The following is a 21,071-nucleotide window of genomic DNA, read 5'->3' as shown; positions in this document are numbered from 1 at the left end:
ATTTCTGATTCTTCCTTGTAAATTTAGTTTTCCTTTTTATTTCTTCCTTTAGTGCTTCTTTTAAATGCTTTGATATATTTCATTGCCTTTGTTTTATTGTACTTTCAATTATTAAAAAATGTGTTAAGACATGTTCCGTGTGTGGAGCATAGAGGAGGCAGTATTTATTCATGCAATCCTGTGTTGTATATTTACAATAAAGCTGAACCTTAAAAAACATGTTTATATTTCTCAAAAGATAAAAAAAGAACCAAACTGTCTTGACACCATTTCTCAGACACTTTTTTCAAGTGTCAATACGATCAATCACACAAATGATGTTAATGTTTTCTCATTATAACTTTGCCTTAATGAAATATCTTGGTATGCAAATCTAATTGTAATGTGTCTCCGATTAGGTAAAAGGAATTCATTAAGACGCTATGACAGTTTGGGGATAAAACATTTAAGGTTATACAAGATTATGGAATTTGCGTAACAAGAAAAAAGTCAGGGAGTTTATCTTAATGTAATGTGGTATGTTGTTGCCTTTGCCTAATTGTGTATCATCTGCATACAAACTACAAGTTATTAACAGTTATCTCTACTGCTTACGTGGAGGCTGTAAATGGAGAAAGGAATAGGATGCTTAATTAAGAGGTCCACCATGTTAGCAAACATTAAAATAAGTAAAAACATTTTGGCTTAATACAATCATTTCAGTGTTATCCTGTTAAAAATAAAAAAAAATTACCAGACATCTTTCTTCAAATCAGTATTTGAGGGTAACTAGACAACTTGTACCACAAGAGCAGATACTGTACACAACAGTATCATAATAATATACAGTATTGTTTAGTTTTTATTTTATTTAAATGATTTTATTGTCATGAAGAGTAAAAATAAAAAATAAAAATAATGTATTTAACACTAGGGTAATTTTTACTTTAATTTCAATATAAAGAATCTTGTTTAATAGAGATGTCTTTATACATGTATCTGCATCAGCGGTGACGTCCCCTCTTCTCATCACATCCACACTGCTGTAACACATCGAACAGTCAACTCCACTGTCACATTAAGAGGAACATACACTGATGGACATGTGCATTTAGTGATGGAAGGTCAAATACAACAGCAGATGGAAGCAAAAGTTCTGCCTTAACTGACCGTCTTTCAGCTGTTATATTAATCACAAATAACATGTGTTGGACTGAATCTGATCCATCAGCCAGAATAAATGACTGAATTGTCGTGTCTTGTTTTGTAGAATTGAACACAACTTTACTCCAAAAAGCAACATTTTGTCCCTTTGATCTGAGATTAAGTGAAATCCTGAGCTTTCGTCATCAACAAACACCTCATTTCAGCTGGTCCAAAACAAAGCGTGCAGGGGAGCTGAGCTCATCATCAACATCGTCGCTGTCGCCTCGCGCTGCTTAAAGCGCCACAGACGGGCAAAAATCTGTAGCTACATGTTCAAATCCCTAATCTGCCTCCTCAATCCCCGGCCGGGCCGCTAATCTGCCTCTGATTGGGTCTTCACAGGGTGTTTGACAGGCTTTGACATCCAAACTGAGAATGTGCGATTACTGATAATCTAAATCTGCTAAAAAAAAAACAAAACAAAAAAAAACATCCACTCAGGTCTCAGGACAGTGAAGTGCTTTTTTCGTTTCAACTTTTCGGGTTCAAATGTGACTTAAAGATATCGGTGTCAACATTTTATTGTGATCTCAAGATGAAAAACCAAAAAGAGGAGGATCTCACCAGTTATAAGGAAGCTTTCCATCTCTTTCAAATGAAGCAAAATTGACGAAAGTCTCTGCACCGCACTCTCTGAAACAGAAAACAATACATACATCATTTCTACTTTTATTTTGTCACTCTGTTGCTATGTAGGGCCCAAACAAAAAAAAGATGATCTCAGGGGGTTTATCCTAATAAATACATTTGAATATAGACAGTGTGGAAAATGTGGTGAGAACAGTTCACTACAGTTTGAGGAAGTCAAAAATATTTGATGACTGTACAGTAAAAAAAATGAGGAAGTGAGCTTTAACATGAGAGGCTGAGAATAACTAAAAACTTAAACTGAAAATTGCATTTAATATAATGTAATGTGAAATTGACTCTATTTAAGATATCACACATCCCACATACTAACTGAATGGGTTCATTGTTCAGATTTAAGACAACATTTATGGAAGCTCATTCCTGCCAGAAAAAGAAAAGAAATAGATGAAAAGTCAGCAACGACAAAAAATAAAGTCACTAATGGTAACAAATATTAAGACCAAATTCTATGGTTTATACATAAATGTTTAAACTAAATTATTGTTTGAAGTTAAATTTTGTTCCTCCTCTTCATAATTTAGATTTTGTCACTCAAAAACCAAAACATTTTGACTTACTTTCTACTTATTAAGTGTTTGAGATGCATGCTTTCTCTTTCATTTTCTGGTCAGTTTCTACACTGTCACCATCTCATAAAAGACAAAATGGCCAAAGACATGTTAAAAGTAAATTTACGACTTGGTAAAATTTTTAAAATTTCGATCAAAATTTGGAAAATTAACGTTTTATCACACAATTAGACAAAATAGTGCCCACATAACAGAATGATAACAGCAAAAATACTTAACATACATATATCTTATTCACCATCAATCACTGTCTACGAGTTAGTTTGTAACCACATCAGTTACTAAACCACTTTAAAAAGAAGCCGAGTAATAACAGAAATGATCACTTATTGAGTTAAAAGCAGTTGCACCACGGATATAAGTTGCTGCTTTTATCTTTGCAATGCATAAATAACAACTTAGTAATAAGTTTCATTATTACTGGGCTACTTTTTAACTTACACACAGCCGGTGCAACAGGCACCAAGATGCGGTTCTGACTCATGCACATAAAGACCAATTGGCTGTGAAGGTTATATAATGTATATTCGGATAAAAAATGTATGAGTTCTTCACGCCAGTCAGCCTCATAACAAGAGGAAGTTGCTCACGTTCCCAAACACTGAGCATCACTGCTTCTTAAAATAAAGTGTGACATGAAATCTTACAGTTCATGGAAACCAGACCAGAGTTTGAAGGGTGTTAGTTGTCAAAACAACCCCACTTCTACTAACAAAGCTGCGTTGTAATACAAGTACCAACGTTTCAGCAAAAATTGTTCTGTTTAAACTACAAAATTGTTGATGTGTGAAATTAACTTTCATGTCTTTAATCCCCAGAAGAAGAAATTATTAGTAAGTTATACTTATTTCTTTGGAGCTGGATTGTTAAAAAAAAGTGTTTGTGACTTTTAGTATTGCATTTTGCCTACACAACTTTGATCTTTATTTTAATGATTCTGGTGACCGTGTTTTCAGAGTTTTGTACCAGAGGCCTGTAGTACGAAGCAAGTTCAACATACTAAGGATATCTTTTCGTTATCTGGCTTCACAATCGCGATCAGGATAAGCGGTCACATGAAGCTGGTTATCAACTTGGTCATTCCAACCAGGGTTTCCTAATCCAGTCATAAGCTCTTTCACATAAAAGAGACGGAGTTTGCAGCAGTCTCCACTAGCAACATAGAATATTAGACAAATACAAATAAAATATATAAAACATTTATAAGCGGTGAGCAGGCTTACTGTCATATCTTAAAGTAGGCTAAAGTACAAGGCTGCAGAGCTTCAGTCTCTGTAGGGTGATATCTGTGTACACAAGCAGCTCTGCATCATCCACAGTGTGGGATCTCCTATGGATGGTGATTCATTTTCCAGGATAGCTGATTGGTCAGTATCTTATTGTCAGGTGGAAGTGTTTGAGAGTTTCATACCTAGCGGAGGAGTTTCATAATTTCCTTTCTGGTTGAGGAGTTTGAGAGTTTCGTACCTACTGGAGGAGTTTGAGAGTTTCGTACCTACTGGAGGAGTTTGAGAGTTTCGTAACTGTTGGAGGAGTTTGAGAGTTTCGTACCTACTGGAGGAGTTTGAGAGTTTCGTACCTACTGGAGGAGTTTGAGAGTTTCGTACCTACTGGAGGAGTTTGAGAGTTTCGTACCTACTGGAGGAGTTTGAGAGTTTCGTACCTGGTCATCTGCAGATGCTTCTTGCGGAGGATGAGCAGAAACAGAACCAGCAGGCAGATGAGCAGGATGCTGAGGACGGCCAGAGCCGAGATCGCTGCTACGCTCGGGTTCATCTCTTTAGCTGCAGTAACACAAACATTGTTATGTGAGACAATCTTATAGACAAAACTTAATTTTTAATCCTCTATTTAAATATATTTGATAATATTTCAGTAAGGGTTTAATTTGCTGTTGATACACCATGTTTATGTCCATGTTTAAATTCAGTATACAGCACAAATTCATCAGTAAAATTAATTCTAATCACTTCTACAATAATTTTTTTCCAATAGCTGTTATTCCATTAATTTATCCATTAATAATCCAAAATTTGGGGCGAATCCCTGAAATTGTCTCTTAGAAAAAGAAGGTACAAATCAAGCCCTAAATGTTATGTTAATTTGTAAATTCAAAGGATTGTTTACTCTATAGGAATTTGTAAATCTATGCATAAAATCCATTACAAATCTATTGTATCCGTTTAATTTAAATCTTTTTGAAAGTGGTCGGGAAGGTTCCTGAAGCCAGAGAAGTATTTATCACATGAGTGATTGTCGGGACCACAGTAGGAGATATGGCTTGGAGGAGATTCGTAGGAATCGGGTCCAGTGGGCATGTAGTTGGACGGCTACGGGTTCTGATATTTCGCTCTCTGTGAGAGGAGCAAACGAGGAGAGTGAACAACCACTGACCTGGGAGGGCAGAGGAAAAGATGTAGTAGGACTGCTACAATGTTTGAGTTTGAATGTTTCAGAGAATTGGCTAGTTATAGCCTCCACTTTGCCTGTGAAGAAGGCAGCAAAGGTCTCAGCAGACAAGTTTGTGGGTGGTGGAGGTGGAGGAGGATTTAGTAGCGCTTTAAAAGTGGAAAATAATTTCCTTGAGTCAGTGGCACTGCTTATTCTGTCATTACAGAACGCAGTTTTGGCAGCACAGATGCTTGTTGAGAAGGAGGATAGGAGCAATTGGTAGCCCTTAAGGTCGGCGGGGTCTTTGGTTTTTCGCCATTTTCTTTTAGTCGCTCTGAGATCAGTACGGAGCCCACGGATGGTATCAGTTAGCCACGGGTGGGGCCGGTTTGGGCGAGCAGGCTTGGTGGATAGAGGACACAGGCTATCCAGGCACGAGCTTAGTGTAGAGCACAGAGATTGTGTGGCGGCGGTGTAAAACCAATGGGCTTTTCCTGTAGGCATACCGTGAACTGAATGAAATAGTGGTCAGACACATGTAGAGGTGTGACTGTTAGGCACTCTGTGGCACAGTTTCAGACAAGAACGAGGTCAAGCACCTTGCCAGCTTTGTGGGTCGTGGGGCTGAGAACCCGTGTTAGATCAAACTGAATCAGAGACAGGAAGTCTGCGGAGTTTGAATTGTCTAAGTGAATGGGTGAGAAATGGGTGAGAAACTTGGGTGACTTGATGACCAGCTGTCCTTTTCAGACCATGTAGCTACTCTGTCTCTCGGTCATGCAGCTTTGATCTATACAACATAAGGAAAATCAGGCTCTACCTCACTCAGTACGCCACCCAGCTTCTGGTACAGGCTATGGTTATCTCGGTAGTAGGCTATCGGCTACTGCAATGCCCTCCTAGCAGGTCTCCCAGCTTGTGTGGTGAAACTCTTACAAATGGTTCAGAACGCAGCAGCGCGTCTGGTTTTTGATCAGCCCAAAAGGACTCATGTCCCTCCATTACTCAGTGACCTCCGCTGGCTCCCTGTGGCCTCCTGAATCAGATTCAAGTCACTACTTTTGTTAACTCTTACTTCCTTCCCTAGTTATCTACCCCATTGAAGTGATATGTACTGTGAGCTCTTACTAGTATGTATTGTCAGTTGTAGATCTGTAGTTGATGCTTGTATGTTGTTCCTCAATGTAAGTCGCTTTGGATAAAAGCGTCTGCTAAATGAGTAAATGTATGTAAATGTAAGTAGATGAAGGTGTTTGTTGTATTAAAATAAAGACAATATTATATGGACAATAATGAGATAATATGTGTAATAAGTGTAACGCAGATACCGGACAGCGCCACCTACCGACAGTGGTGATGGTGATGTGCGCGGGCTTGCTGGGCGTGCTGTAGCTGAAGCTGGTGACGGTGCAGTTGTAGGTGGATGAGGGCATCAAACCAGACACCGTCACCACGTGAGAGTTGGCCGTCTGAGGTTCCCAGGCCTGAAAGAGACTGAAGTTTTTAAATATCCAGCGAGGTGCTGATGAACACGATGACAGCAGAGACCACACAGTCCGCCCTGCAGGGAGAGTCCTCACCTCCTCGTTAATGACTCCTCAGATAAAACACGGGAGCTTTTTAACAACCTGCTGATGCAAAAGGTCGGAAACAAATCTACCTGCTACACTCGCACGAAAAACTGAAGCCAGTCTGAAGTGGCTTCACACAGTTTTCTTTATAAACTGTCTTTTGTGTGCATCCAAATGTTTCACCGTATCCACCTTCTGTCCTGTTATTCTTCGTTTGTCAGCTACGTCTTTCACATCCACTAACTTGATAAAAAGGTGCAAGAGGTGTTTTAGCCTTGTTACCAGTAAATTTAGAATAAATTTTAAGGATTTACTGATCACTTTATAGAGCCAGTTGATGAACTAAACGCCAACTCACTATTCTTCAATATCGTCAATAAATACATAAAAGGTTTTATATTTTTGTGTTTTCATTTATTTTTACATTTATTTGTTGCTGAACATCAGTGCTACAGGTCAAATTGCTGCCATAGTTCCTAAAAGCTTTGCTGTGTTGATTCACCAGATTATAAAAACAAGCTGACTAACGTCAAGGATTTACAGTGCATCAAAAACACTTCCTCTTTTTTCCGAATGCAAGACTCATTTTTAATTTGCTTTGCTGACATTAAACGGTTAACAGTTAGATAGTTTACCTGCAGACCCGCCAGCTACAGCTCTGAGCCCACCTGAGGGGCCGGAGCCACAGTTTAGGATGTTGTGAGGTTTCTAAACTTTAAAACACTTAAGAAAAGTCATTTTGTTTCAGAGTTTAATCTGTTCTGTTTAAGCAGAAAGCTGCACATTCACTTTTGTTTACCTTCATTCACTTTTGTTTACCTTCACCAACTACTTTTCTGTTTCTCTTTTATTTGTCTCTCGTTTCTTTTTGCATTTAGTTTCTTAGTTGTGAAGAAATTTGTGACACAGTTTTAAAAAGTGCTGCGTGAAGTTTTTCCAGGAACCCTAAGTCACGGACCTTTAACCCCTCTTTCTAAGTGCGTGCGTCTCATGACTGTGTCCGTGTGTTGAGAAGAAAGTGTTGCTCTACCTTGCGTTCCTTGCTGGGTTTGCTGGGTTTGCAGAGGACCTGGTAGTAGTCCACCACTCCCTCCTCGGTCCACAGCAGAGTCACAGCCGAGTGAGTGGCGTTCACAGCGAACAGAGACCTGGGAGGAGCCGGCTCTGCAACAAACACCACCAGACGCAAAAAATAAAACCCCTAATCTCAGTTTATAAGACAGGAAAACCTGCATGTGTAAACCACGTCAGAGCCGAGCCGAGTCTCAGCAAACACGGACCTCCTCCGAGGACAAAAATACGTCCACATGCTCAGAAGAGGAAGTGGGAAAAAAAAAAAAAAAAAAAATATTGCAGTTTCATATTCACTTTCAGGGTGCAGTCATTTCATAGCTGAAGAAATAATTATTCTGTTTTAATTGTGAGCATAGACAGACACCTGCCCGACTCACCTGGAGTCTCCCGCAGGTTCGTTTCACCAACTGACGACATTAAAGCTGTGAAACCTCCTTTTTATAGCATCAAATAACTCATTAAAGCCAAACTCCTCAGAAACACCAGCGTGACAAGAACTAACTGAAATGAGAGAACACCATGTTCAGGAAATATTTATTTGACGTGTACTTTGTGTACAAACACAACACACATACTTGTTAATGTGGTTTCCAGTGATTTACATAAATATATGCACGGCTCACACAGACCACTTCCTGAACAGCTCACCACCAGCAGACGGCGTTATTAGCAGCTTAGCTTTTGAATCCCTGCTAAAAATCATAAAAACAGCATCAGTCTGATTTAAAGTGGACGTTGTTCATCTCATCTGTGTAACTTTAAGAGATATATAATATACACATATTATACATATCTGTTGTTTCTGAGGTCATGATGGTGAACAAATCTACCAGGTTTTTTCATCTGAGGACTATAAAACTGAAATCCTCTCTCTCTCTCTCTCTCTCTCTCTCTCTCTCTCTCTCTCTCTCACTGAACAAACAATTGATTATTGCAATTCTCCGTACTCATTATGTGGCTGCTAGATTGTTGACCGGTACCAGGAAGAGGGATCATCTCTCCCAGATACTGGCCTCTCTTCACTGGTTACCAGTCAAACAGAGAGGAGGTTTTAAGGCCTTACATGGACTGGATCCATCGTATATTTCATCACTTTTCCAGGCCCCTTCGAACGTCACTTCCTTTTAGCCGTTCCACAGTCTCGGATGAAAACAAAGGGCCTTTTCGGGTGTGGCCCCCAGCGGCGGTGGACAGTAATTAAGAACATTTAGTCAAGAAGGGGAGAGCGGGGTAACTTGAGCCTGTGGGGAAGTTGAGCAACCCGTTGTTTCTGTTTTACCAGAGATAAAACTGGTCAAGTGATAAACACATTTAAAGTCCCCATGAAATCAAAACCAATACACCAGCATCCGACCCAGCAACGATAAAAAAACGTTGTTTTGATTCAGCGCTATTCATAAGCAGTCACGTGACATGTGTGGTGACCTGGAGGGCAAAACAACAGACCAACACCGCGACTCCCGCAAAAGCCCTCAGATTTTATTTGGATCACTTTTCAACTAAAAAAAAAGAAAGACATGAACACAAACTGCAAGTGTTGGACACTACCAACCTATATAACGTTACAGCATCCGCTGCCGCATTTCTGCCGTTAAAAACCACCAGGTCCCTGCCGCTGCTTGACTGTGCTAATGTTTACGTTTACCTTGTGGGGAATCCCTCACCCAACACAGCCCAGGCTCGTCTCCTCGATTAGTGAATCCAAAAGCAAAAACAACCATCCAGCATTTTGGCAACGTAAAACGTAACAACTCAAAGTAACGGTGCGTCTCTTGCATACTGGTTGGCAGGCAGATGAATTGGCTTCTGCAAACGTCAATCAATATTTGTGACCCTCCCTAGCTTTGTGTTTTAACAGGAAACGCGTACATATGCAGAAGCAAACAGCACTCCGCTCCGTTTCATGGGAACTAAGTAAAAAAACTGATTTTTGCTGTTCAAAGTGAATTTGGAGTCTAAACAATGACAGAAAAGTCTGAACAGATCTCACAGGTGCTGTAGGAAGTTACAGTCTGAGGCTATACTGTTAGCATGACGTGAGCTCTGAACTGCTGGATGACACAAGTTTGTTAAAATGGCAGGGTTGGATTTGAGCCAGAAGACCTGGTGGAAGTTGAGCCAGCGAGTTTTTTGTAATACTACATTGTATTCTTATTCACATTTTGAAAACTGTTTATTTTAGATCCAAAGTGATTGTTCCCAGTGATGCACCACGAGCTGAAATACATTTTGGTTGGAGACATTATCGTCATGTTCTCACTTTAAAGACATCTCAAGTAAAAACCGGCTCAATTCACCCCACTCTCCCCTACTAGTACAAATTTAAAGAACTTCATTTTGGATCTTTGTCCATTTTAACTCTGAAAAGTTGTTCTGTTAAAGGCTGCAGGTCAGTTTCATTCGTTTAAACGTGTATTTCTATTTTCAGTTTCTAGTTCTACTTTTGATTTTAATCAACTAAATGAAGCCAAAGTTTCAATCCAGCAGATCAGATTCAATGGGTACAAAAATAAAATACGAATTGTTAAAGCTGATTCACGCTGGTTAGTTTAAAAGGTGAATGTCTTTGCTTCCAATTCATTTTTTTGTTGATGCCTCTGACACGTTTGGCTGTTTAGTTAGTGCGTATAAACGTGTGTGTGCGTGCGGCGCTGACCCAGTTTGATGATGTTTGGCATGGAGGTGTTCCTGCTGCGTTCGGTGCAGGCCGTCACCGTCAGGTTGTAGATGTCTCCTGGGGGCAGAGGGAGGCTGGCCCGCATCACGTTACGAGTCACCTGACACCAGAAACACACACAGGAAATCACTTGATCCTTCTTGGAAACACACAAACCAAAAACAGCTTTTCGCAAATGTATTCACTGTTTAGTCGCTGCGATCGTTCTCCATCTTAAATTAATGACATCCTTTCATTGGATATCCACCGAACACACAAAGCAGGTGAGCTTTCAAAATGTTTTTCCCTTTCTGAGTGTTATATTTTACGATGCCAGTACCAAAACCAGCACTTCTAGAGTACTTCGTTCAATACCTTGAGTGAAATGCCACCTGTTAAAGCCAAAGTAGTTGATTGGTGGTGTTATTTTATTGTTGTTATGGACGAGCAAGGTGATCTATTATTTTTCGTTAGGATGCTCAATAACATCTGGAAAGGGGACGGCGATGAAAACCAGCCTGTGTCTAACGCGGGTAGATCTACATTTGCTTTGAATGTTGATTAATGTACATTGTCCCTTTTCAAATTAACAATAAATGAAATTAAATCTATTTTCGTTTCATTTTTATTGTTTGAAATAACAGTTATAAATATTGGAAACGTGCATCAGATCACTCCTCGTTATGATCAGAGGAAGGTCGACAGCTCTGGAGGCGTTTTTGTATTTGAATAAGAGGAGGAGTGAAATAGTTTAGTGACCACTGTGGAAAAGGAAGTTAAGCTTTTTAATCCGTTTGCTGAAAGAATAATTTTCGTTAGCTGCAGCTGGGTTAACTGATATCAGTTGTCCTCCCCCCCCCCCGTGTTGTTGTGTTGATTGCGTGTTTGGCCGCAAGAAAACCAAACAAAAAGCATCGATTGCAGTTCCCCTTTGACTCGACTCCACACCTTAAAGACCAACGTTAGGTATAACACAAGACTCTACATACAACAGTATGAGGGGATCTTCGGCTCTACGGAACTTGTAATGGACTTTTTTCCATTTTCTACATTAAACAAACAAATCAATCGAAAACAAAACAATAAACATATGATGAAAAGAATCGTTGCAGCTTTCATGACTGTATTTCTACTATTTTCTATAGTACATTATGATTTATTGTTGCCTCCATCCCCGATGTCTCCCAAGCTTTTAAACAGAAGTCCACTAGTGTTTATCCCGTTTCTGTGTGAGACATGGGCTCCATCAGTCAGGCCAATTAAACCTCAAACAGCACCTCTGACCCTCAAAATGTTAATTAAGAGACGGAGGCCTGAGTCTGCGGGGAACGTAATTGGCCTCGTGGAGGAGAAGATGAGCCGGAGACGATGCGGAAGAGACAGCAGGTCATCCCTCTGCTGCTAATTGGACCATCGAATAGACCCGGAGGAGATAATCAAAAGCAGCTCAACCTGAAATAACAAGCTGCTGCTGCAGAATGTGAACCGGTGAAACGCTTTAAATGGAACCAAACACTAAACAGAAACTTGTGCAGAACAGCTGATCCTGAAATAAATCTGTTGTCATTATCAGGTCAGTAAATATAAGCTTGTGTGTCCAAAATGATGATTTTGCTTCGATCTGTCAATTTTTCACATTTCCAATTATTTTGCATCTATTTTTACCATACTTTCATAAAATGTTAGTTTTGAATATATTTAAATATTATTTTCTATTTTATACCAAATCTGTAAACCACAGATCGCTGTTAGCAAGTTAAAGTTCAACTAGTCTTTTTAAAACTCTCCATACTGAATCATACATTGTTTGAAAGTTTGTTTTCTAGAGCTCACTGTTAGCTAGTTATATATCAGATACCTATAAGAGATGCGTTCATGTGACAAACAGTCATTTTTATGCTCTGTTGTGTTTCCTCGCCCTTCAAGGCCGTTACATTATCAAAACTTTACACACTGTTTCTTAGGTCTAAGAGCAAGACGCTTGCAGAGTTTAAAAAAATCTCTTTTATAATTCGCATTTGATCTTTAAACAAGAGAAAAAAGGGTATATTTAAAATAAATCCATGAAAAAAAAAACAATATTTTGATCAATCTTTCTGTAAATGTCTGAACATTTAGTATATTATCACATTAAAACCTTAAAAAAAATACATCTGACTCTTTTCAATGTGCTAGAAAATAGATGTGTGTGATATGCAAATTTGCGCATATTTAATGAGGAAATGCCTCTTTTGCATTTACAAAATAAAAAAACAAAAAAAAAGCTTATTTTTATGTTTACTTTCAGCCTGTAACGTTTCATTGTGGTTTGAGTAAAGTCGGCCCGGTTTGCCTGGAGTCTTCTTAACAAACTCTCACCTCCCAGAACAGATCGACATGAGCGAGCAGCTCAAACTCTACGACTCCTGTGAGGGAGCGACGTGTTTTACAAACATCCCGGTATAAATGGGTGAAGGAGTGAAAGACGTACGTCGACGGAGTAGCTCCTCTCCGGTCCTTTCTTGCCGACGGCCACCACCTGCCAGTGCAGCATCCTGGAGTGTGATAGGTCGATGAAGAGCTCGCCGTACGTCCAACGAACGTACAGGACGCCATGAGAGTAATCCACCGAGGAGATGTGAGGAGCCTCGGGAGCTGAGACAGAAATGACAAATTAATCACCGACATATCTGATCATTTGCTCTTTGGATGTTATTTTTAATACATCACGGATTATGTTTCTTTCTTCCTCAACATTCGTCAGGTCTAATGTGATTTAGCAGTTCAGTTCTGTGGCTAATTTAACATCTGGCCAAGCGACAAGAAACACAAACACTGGCACATTTACAGTAGAGCTGTTATCACGCTAAATAATATAATATTAATCTAAAATTATCAGGATAAAAGTCAAATTATTATTTCTTCCAAGTTTAAAGGCTGAAAGTGTAGTTTAACAACTGCTGCATAGTTTGCAACATACAAATATGTGCGACAGTGTCTCCTAAATAATAATAAACATGTAACCTAAACATAATAATTAAGAAGGGTGAGGGTTAGACGGGACAGTTTTCTGTTGTTAAAGCTACTCTCAATAAAAATTCAACCCTTCCTGCACAGAAGTGTCACAATAAAAGCCTTCTAGGGGCTCAAAAGGACATAAACCTTCTCTTTCATGGTAGGCTTTTAATGTGAAATATATAACTTACAAGCAATCAAAGAAACAGCATGTTTTTAATTATTCATGCCGACCACAAACAAATCGTCCAGTAACTGAACGCCAGATTTATTTCACAACACATCTAAGAAAGTGAAATTTAGCCTTCGATTCTGAAGCTGACTTGTTCTCCGCAGACGTGTGTTTGACCTGCTGAAGATGCTAATCGTTAAAATAAACTGACAGGATGGAACCGAAGCAGACTCTGGGGGACAGTAAACATGAGGGTGAACAGTGTTAGAGAGCACAGGAGGTAAGAGACGGGTGTGTCAGTACCTGTAACAAAGCTGACGGTGGCGCTGTCGCAGCAGCTGAGCGGCGGGTCGCCCCACGTCACCATCGAAACACGAAAATTATAATACCAAGCCGGCAGCAGATCCGTGACTCTCTGAGAGAATATACAAGAAGAAGAAAAACTGCATCACACGAGGCTTTTAAAACGCGGTCCTCTCTCAGTAACAGCTGATCTCCAGACACCGAGCGACGAAGCTGCGCGAATATAAACTATTTTAAAGTGTTAAACTTCATTTTCAGTGTCAATGACAAAAGGATGAAGATACTCGACTACTTCAACTTTAAAATCAACAGAATAAACAAGTGGAAGAAATGTTAAAAAAGACATCAGAGATAAAGTTTATAAAAATAAAATAAAGGGTTAAGTAGCAGTTTAAGACACAGTCTGCATGTAGAGAACTGGTTCTGGTTCTGAGGGCTGTTTTTATTTCCCTTAATCCTAAAAAGGTAAAATGGTTCCTGTTTGGATTTTATCTCAGCGGTTCTGTGTCCAGAATAACCAGCTCTGGAAAGTGAAGCCAGTGCTGAAGCGTCCTCTCTAGCAGCCAGCAGGGGGCGACTCCAGCGGCTGCAGAAAGAAGTGTGATTGTATAGAAGTCTATGAGAAAATGTTTCTACTTCTCAGCTGATTTATTCCCTCAGTAAACACTTTCCTGATGAGTTTATGGTCTCAGTCACTAGTTTCAAGTCTTCTTCAACACAGCGTGATGTTCATTTAGTAAATTATGGTCCCATTTAGAGGAACAGAGACCAGGAAGCAGGGGAGGCTTTAGGGCGGGGCTACAAGCTGATTGACAAGCCGCTACCATGGCGACCTGTCGTCAGGATAGAGGCGACTCTGTGTACATTTAAAATAGCGGCACTGAAAAAGATTATCAGGAGTCAGCTGTTCATTTTTCCTGTAAGTGCGTTTAGTCTTAAACCGTTTTTTTTCGCTAGCTAAAATTAGCATTCTGGTTAATTTAACGTTAGCGTTAACGTGAATTACGGACGCACGTAACCAAGCTAGCTAGAGCCACCCTCTTGTCCACAAATGATCATGTCTGGTTCCAAAAAACAAGATGGCGACGGCGCAACACCAAACTTGAGGCTGCAAAACAGTCGTCCACTTATTTTATACAGTCAGTACTCAAGTACTGTAATAAGTAAATATTTAAGGTATTTTACTTGAGTATTTCCATTTTGTGCAACATCTAAGAGGCAAATATTGTACTTTTTACTGAACAACATTAGCATGAACCACATTGGTTACCAGTTCATAAAAATCCTCAATATTTAAGTAAAATCATTTTAAACATAAACAATCATTTCTGACATCTCGTTACTCATCAACAGCTAAAACCGGTGACAAGAGATCTTCAACTATTTTGCAAAAACTCCAGAATTCTAGCTGTAAATGAAAAATAAACCTGAACACCGAGCTACATGACGCAGGACTGCGTGTGCGCGTTACCACTGAGGCGATGATGGAGGCGGTGGCGGCGATCTCGTAGTAGGTGGTCCACTCCGAGGCCAGGGTGACGGGGTTGAAGAAGAAGGTCTGCAGGACGTACTTCCTGAAGGAGACGTGATACGGACGCTGCCAGCTCAGGATCACCGCCGTCGGACTCAGGGGGTAAACGGCCAGCTCGCGCACACCTGTGGGCTCTGACACACGCGTACAGGTTAATAAACACAATCAACTCATAGATTACGATGTTGTAATTAGAAAGCAATTAATGAAACTGGCCGTTTTACTTTAGTAGAGATAAAAGATAAACCGCCTCCTGACCACCGCCGATACAATCCAGTTCTACATGATCTAGTTCTACACATCCCGGTCCTAAACGTGACCCGGTTCTGAACAATCCAAAACACAAACCAGTGCTACGCAAACTGGTTCTACGCAATTCTGTTGCACAGAGTCGAGTTCTACAGGATCCAGTTCTTCACAAACCAGTTCTACACTTTTCTACTCTACGTGATTGAGATCTAGACAATCAAGTTCTTCACTATTCAGTTATCCGCTAATACAGTTCTACGCGATCCGGCTCTGAGCTCCAGCTGGATGCGATCCGGCTCTACACGATCCGGCTCTGAGCTCCAGCTGGATGCGATCCGGCTCTACACGATCCGGCTCTGAGCTCCAGCTGGATGCGATCCGGCTCTACACGATCCGGCTCTGAGCTCCAGCTGGATGCGATCCGGCTCTACACGATCCGGCTCTGAGCTCCAGCTGGATGCGATCCGGCTCTACACACTCAGGTTCTACATGATTTGGTTCTACAGACGCAGCGATCAGTTGCTCACCGATATCGATGATGACGGGTTCAGACGGAGGACTGATCAGGGGCCCGTTAGTGTGATAGACGACCACTCGGTACTGAGCCCCGGGGGTCAGGCTAGTGATGATGTCACTCGTGGTGTTTTCCTGTGGAAACAAACAAACAAACCTTTATTGACCTGCTGACACCGCGGCCCCTGAGCAGGGCGCCAAAATCACCAAACCTCAAGACCGTAACATATTAAACATTTTGTCCTTTTGAGAAAGAACTCAAATATTAAAGAGAAAAACATTTTGAGAATGATGTTAAATAATAGTAAAATAAAAAAGTAATCTTTTGAAAATAAAATCATAATTTACAAGATAAAGTTAAGAGAATAAAGTTGTAACTGTACAAGAAAATCCTTCTAATTTAACGATTTTTTAAGAAAACATTTGTTTATTTTTCCTTTCTGCATGACTTTTAAATAAAATATCACCTTTTTTGTCCTTCAAACTGTGTTGGTAGAAAAACTATTGATTTTAGCAGAGGCTGGATGATCCTCAGTGTTTCTGAATGAATAAACTGTAATAATAAACTGTGTAACGTTGGGAAACAGGTCACACCCGTCCAAATCTGCTGAAAACAGACGGAGACGTTTCACACCTCAGAGTCGAACATAAGCAGAGTCGTTCACACGTCACACGTTTCCAAACTTCACTTCGTTTGTCTGAAACTGATTAAAAGCTTCATGAACTGTGGTGAGCAGTTTAAACATTTAGTCCTTAAAACTGAGTGGTCACTATTTAAAAGTTACTAGTGCTTATTTATTAGTCACTAATAACTATTCCATTAGTAACTATTAATTATTCCCCTTTATCAGTAACAACGGATTAGATACTTGATTTAGTTACTAGATAGTAATTAATTGCACATTTTCTGGCTCTGCAGTTCATCTGTTCATTGGTTACTAGTGATTATTCCATTCTTACCGGTAAGAATTAAAATGTTACCATCAACAAGCTACTAACTAATGTAATAGTTCAGTTTGGTTAAATCGATTCATAAAATGCTTCGACACAAGTACTTTGCATCGATGCTTCGTTTAATCCATTTAACTTTACAGCGCAGTGTTTCGCGGGGACATTTATTACCGTCGCACATCACGCTTACGCTGTGAACACAACGTGATTATGATGGAGCTGTTTGCAAAGCGGAGGAAGAGAGAGAGGAAACAGCGAGGAACGAAGAAGAAAAGTGTCCAAAGTCTGGGATTATTTCAAGCTAAAGAAAACAACAGCTCTGTAATGTCACAGTCCGTCCACAGTAAAACCAACCTTATGTCGTCTCGGCAACAGCACGACGGCGCCTGATCAGAAAGCAGCCGGTGTTCTGCCGGCGGACCACAGACGAGGTAACAGCAACTTTAGCATCTAACTGAAACCATGATTGATTGTTGAGTTGAAGCCAAAGTAAGCCGCAGTCCTCAGCTGAAAATGTGACCACGGTGCGTTTGTTGTTCTCCTGTTTGGGCCGTGAGTTTGAACCTCACAGTCAGGAGGTAACTGGGTGCCGCCGCCGCCGCCGCCGCCAAGCAAAAGTTCTTCTTAAACGACGCGTCGATGAATCGTGGAAATAATATATAGAAGCTTCAAATACTAAAATCATCATTAGCTGCAGCCCTAAGTTCAGTAAACACAGACTGTTAAAATGTATAACTGATCACATCGACTCGCAGAGGGAATCAACTCCGCCCAGCTGATGTGACACCGGCGTACGCCGTGACAGTAATCACGTGGACCCGCTCTCGCTCTGTCAGTCCAGACAGGTGAGCGGTAACGTAGCTGGTAAGAGATTAAACAGCCTCGCTCTGTTTGAGACTGGGTTTCACTTAGTTTCACTTTCATGACGGTCTGAAGGGGAAACTACCAGCGGAGAAATAACGTGATGCACAGCAGAGTACAGGTCAGGTAGACTTTTAAAGTACATTATGAATTCTCATTAAATGATGACGAAATGTTCCTCTTTTCTCTGGAGCTGTCAGAGATCCTGAATGTTGAACATGAGCAGAAAAGCTGCTGAAACACGGGAGCTATTAAAGTCCAGGAGTTTCTAACTGAATTAAAATGAATTCACTTCTCATTGAGGTGAAAAGGAGCCACATTTAAAGAGGTCACTTCCCCAAAAAAAGACACAAAGAGGAGGGAAGACTGAATCATGACTCAGCATGTTACAGGAGAGAAGTTCATCTACAGGAGGAACAGATCTGAGAGCAGCACAGGATGCCCGAGATCCGCGCTGACTTTTGTGTTTCCCTTTACGTAAATAAAAACATGTCACCCATAAACTGGGGCAAAACAATTCACCTGAATGCAGGAAATTAACTGTTTAATGCTCAAAAGCTTCATAAAAGTCAGCGTTGAGGATTTCTTATAATCCCGTCTCGTGTCTCGTCACACCCTTTAATTAATACATAATTCAAAATATCTTAAAACCCCTTAATGAGCCCGTGGAAATGGGTCCACAAACACGGGACACTCGGCCGTCACCTCGCTGCAGTACGTGTTCTCCATCCTCTGGCTGAGGCTCGGCCTGAGGCAGGTCGTAGACACCACCGACACCAGGCTGCCGTTGTGGTTCTCGGAGGACTGAGCCCAGGAGACGGCGGCGGTGCTGGAGTCCAGCAGTCTGACGGTGACGGCCTGAGGACGCTCCCGGAGATCCTCCAGCAGCTCACCGCCGGGACCTGGAACAAGCGGTTTTAATGATGCTATGAACACAAACACCCGGCACATTGCACACATTTGTTGTTAATGGTTAAATCCTTGTTGTATATTTTTATATTGTCACTTTATATATTTCATTGCAATCTGTCTGCACAACACAAAAAACACAAATGTTCTGCAAATAGTTGGTATATTTTTCTCTATTCTCTTTAATATTCTTATATAACTTTCACTGTTTATTCCATATTTATATATTTCTACATTTATTTAAGTCAACTGAATGTTTGTCTACGTCTGCACCTCATCACCAAAACAAATTCCTCGTATGTGGTGAACACTACTTGGCAATAAAGCTCCTTCTGATTCTGAAAGACCGAGTCCAGAGAGTCGACTTCCATTATTTCACACATTAATAGTGATTTAATAAAGTTATTTTAATGCGACTTTATGGGGATATTTAACAGATAAAGTACAAAATACAGTATCAAGTTATTTCTAATTGATTATTTGCATAGTTTAAAAGGTTCAACTATTCCTTAAATGCATACATTAAAAAAAAGGAACTCTTAATTCTTCTCATTAATTCTTTCAGCCTCTTAAAATCCACCACAAAGGGTAGTTTTGGTATTTTTTAAACTTGGGCCCTACTGAACTGTGGATTATGTTTTTGTTATATGATCACAGAAACTCATAAATAGCCTAATTTTACTGTTTGACATAACTTAAAGAATATAAGAAAGGTGTTAATTCGTTTTTAACTGATAAAGGTGGAAAAACTGTAAAATTCTTGTCGCTGGCAACAAGAAGCTCTTTTTGTGGGCGCCATTGTGACGAAGGAATACGCCGGTTCAGCTGCCGGCTGAAGCATCTGCTGCACCGATTCAAAACTTTCTGTACCTACGAGTCATTTCAACACCAACAATATGTGAACAAAAACCCTATAAAACACGCTCATAATATCTCAATCCATCCAGTAATCCGATCTTTGGGGTGAACTCATAAAAGGAAGCAAAACAACGTGACCGCCTTGTGAACGTACTGAGGTAGAAGGTGAAGGCGGCGCCGGCGCTGCTCTCTCGGGCCTCGCAGTCTCCGGACGAGCTGAGCGTGGTGACCTGGACTCGGTACGTCCCCGGCTCCGTCAGCTCGGTGAAGAACTCGTGAGTGTTTTCATCCACCGTGGCTGTTTCTGTGGAGTTACCTGAGGAGGAGGAGGAGGAGGAAGGAAGGAGGAGGAGGGAGAAGGAAGGAGGAGGAGGGACAAGGAAGCAGGAAGGAGAAGAGGAAGCAGAGAGGGAGAAGGAAGGAGGAAGGAGAAGAGGAAGGAGAAGAGGAAGGAGGAAGGAGAAGAGGAAGGAGGAAGAAGAAGAGGAAGCAGAGAGGGAGAAGGAAGGAGGGAGAAGGAGGGAGAAGGAAGGAGGTGGAGGGAGTAGGAAAGAGGAAGAAGAAGAGGAAGCAGAGAGGGAGAAGGAAGGAGGAAGGAGAAGAGGAAGGAGGAGGGAGAAGGAAGGAGGAAGAAGAAGAGGAAGCAGAGAGGGAGAAGGAAGGAGGGAGAAGGAGGGAGAAGGAAGGAGGTGGAGGGAGTAGGAAAGAGGAAGAAGAAGAGGAAGCAGAGAGGGAGAAGGAAGGAGGAAGGAGAAGAGGAAGGAGGAGGGAGAAGGAAGGAGGAAGAAGAAGAGGAAGCAGAGAGGGAGAAGGAAGGAGGGAGAAGGAGGGAGAAGGAAGGAGGTGGAGGGAGTAGGAAAGAGGAAGAAGAAGAGGAAGCAGAGAGGGAGAAGGAAGGAGGAAGGAGAAGAGGAAGGAGGAGGGAGAAGGAAGGAGGAAGAAGAAGAGGAAGCAGAGAGGGAGAAGGAAGGAGGGAGAAGGAGGGAGAAGGAAGGAGGTGGAGGGAGTAGGAAAGAGGAAGAAGAAGAGGAAGCAGAGAGGGAGAAGGAAGGAGGAAGGAGAAGAGGAAGGAGGAGGGAGAAGGAAGGAGGAAGAAGAAGAGGAAGCAGAGAGGGAGAAGGAAGGAGGGAGAAGGAGGGAGAAGGAAGGAGGTGGAGGGAGTAGGAAAGAGGAAGAAGAAGAGGAAGCAGAGAGGGAGAAGGAAGGAGGAAGGAGAAGAGGAAGGAGGAGGGAGAAGGAAGGAGGAAGAAGAAGAGGAAGCAGAGAGGGAGAAGGAAGGAGGGAGAAGGAGGGAGAAGGAAGGAGGTGGAGGGAGTAGGAAAGAGGAAGAAGAAGAGGAAGCAGAGAGGGAGAAGGAAGGAGGAAGGAGAAGAGGAAGGAGGAGGGAGAAGGAAGGAGGAAGAAGAAGAGGAAGCAGAGAGAGAGAAGGAGGGAGGAAGAAGAAGAGCAGGCAGAGAGGGAGAAGGAGGGAGGAAGAAGAAGAGGAAGCAGAGAGGGAGAAGGAAGGAGGAAGAAGAAGAGGAAGAAGGAGGGAGAAGGAAAGAGGAAGGAGAAGAGGAAGCAGGAAGAAGAAGAGGAAGCAGAGAGGGAGAAGGAAGGAGGAAGAAGAAGAGGAAGAAGGAGGGAGAAGGAA

At 41.3% G+C, this 21,071-nt stretch overlaps 1 protein-coding gene across 5 annotated transcripts in view; it reads right to left on the bottom strand.

Annotated features, from left to right (window-relative positions):
* Positions 1-21,071, bottom strand: part of ptpro (protein tyrosine phosphatase receptor type O) — a 66,826-nt gene that overhangs the window by 19,974 nt on the left and 25,781 nt on the right. For 3 of the 5 annotated variants that reach the window (XM_046039096.1, XM_046039098.1, XM_046039099.1), the window contains exons 6-16: positions 19,593-19,754; positions 18,377-18,597; positions 15,874-15,994; positions 15,038-15,231; positions 13,567-13,678; positions 12,568-12,731; positions 10,098-10,218; positions 7,398-7,531; positions 6,142-6,280; positions 4,069-4,189; positions 1,750-1,818 (exon numbers count right to left, since the gene is read on the bottom strand). In XM_046039096.1, coding sequence (XP_045895052.1) covers positions 1,750-1,818; positions 4,069-4,189; positions 6,142-6,280; positions 7,398-7,531; positions 10,098-10,218; positions 12,568-12,731; positions 13,567-13,678; positions 15,038-15,231; positions 15,874-15,994; positions 18,377-18,597; positions 19,593-19,754 — 1,558 coding nt within the window. The remainder of the gene's footprint in view (positions 1-1,749; positions 1,819-4,068; positions 4,190-6,141; positions 6,281-7,397; positions 7,532-10,097; positions 10,219-12,567; positions 12,732-13,566; positions 13,679-15,037; positions 15,232-15,873; positions 15,995-18,376; positions 18,598-19,592; positions 19,755-21,071) is intronic. The other 2 variants (XM_046039097.1, XM_046039100.1) reach the window with 1 other exon arrangement.

This window comes from Micropterus dolomieu, linkage group LG23 (assembly GCF_021292245.1).
Source record: "Micropterus dolomieu isolate WLL.071019.BEF.003 ecotype Adirondacks linkage group LG23, ASM2129224v1, whole genome shotgun sequence".
NCBI lineage: Eukaryota > Metazoa > Chordata > Actinopteri > Centrarchiformes > Centrarchidae > Micropterus > Micropterus dolomieu.
Note: the sequence above shows the minus strand (reverse complement) of the source record. Positions and strands in the feature narration are given on the sequence as shown.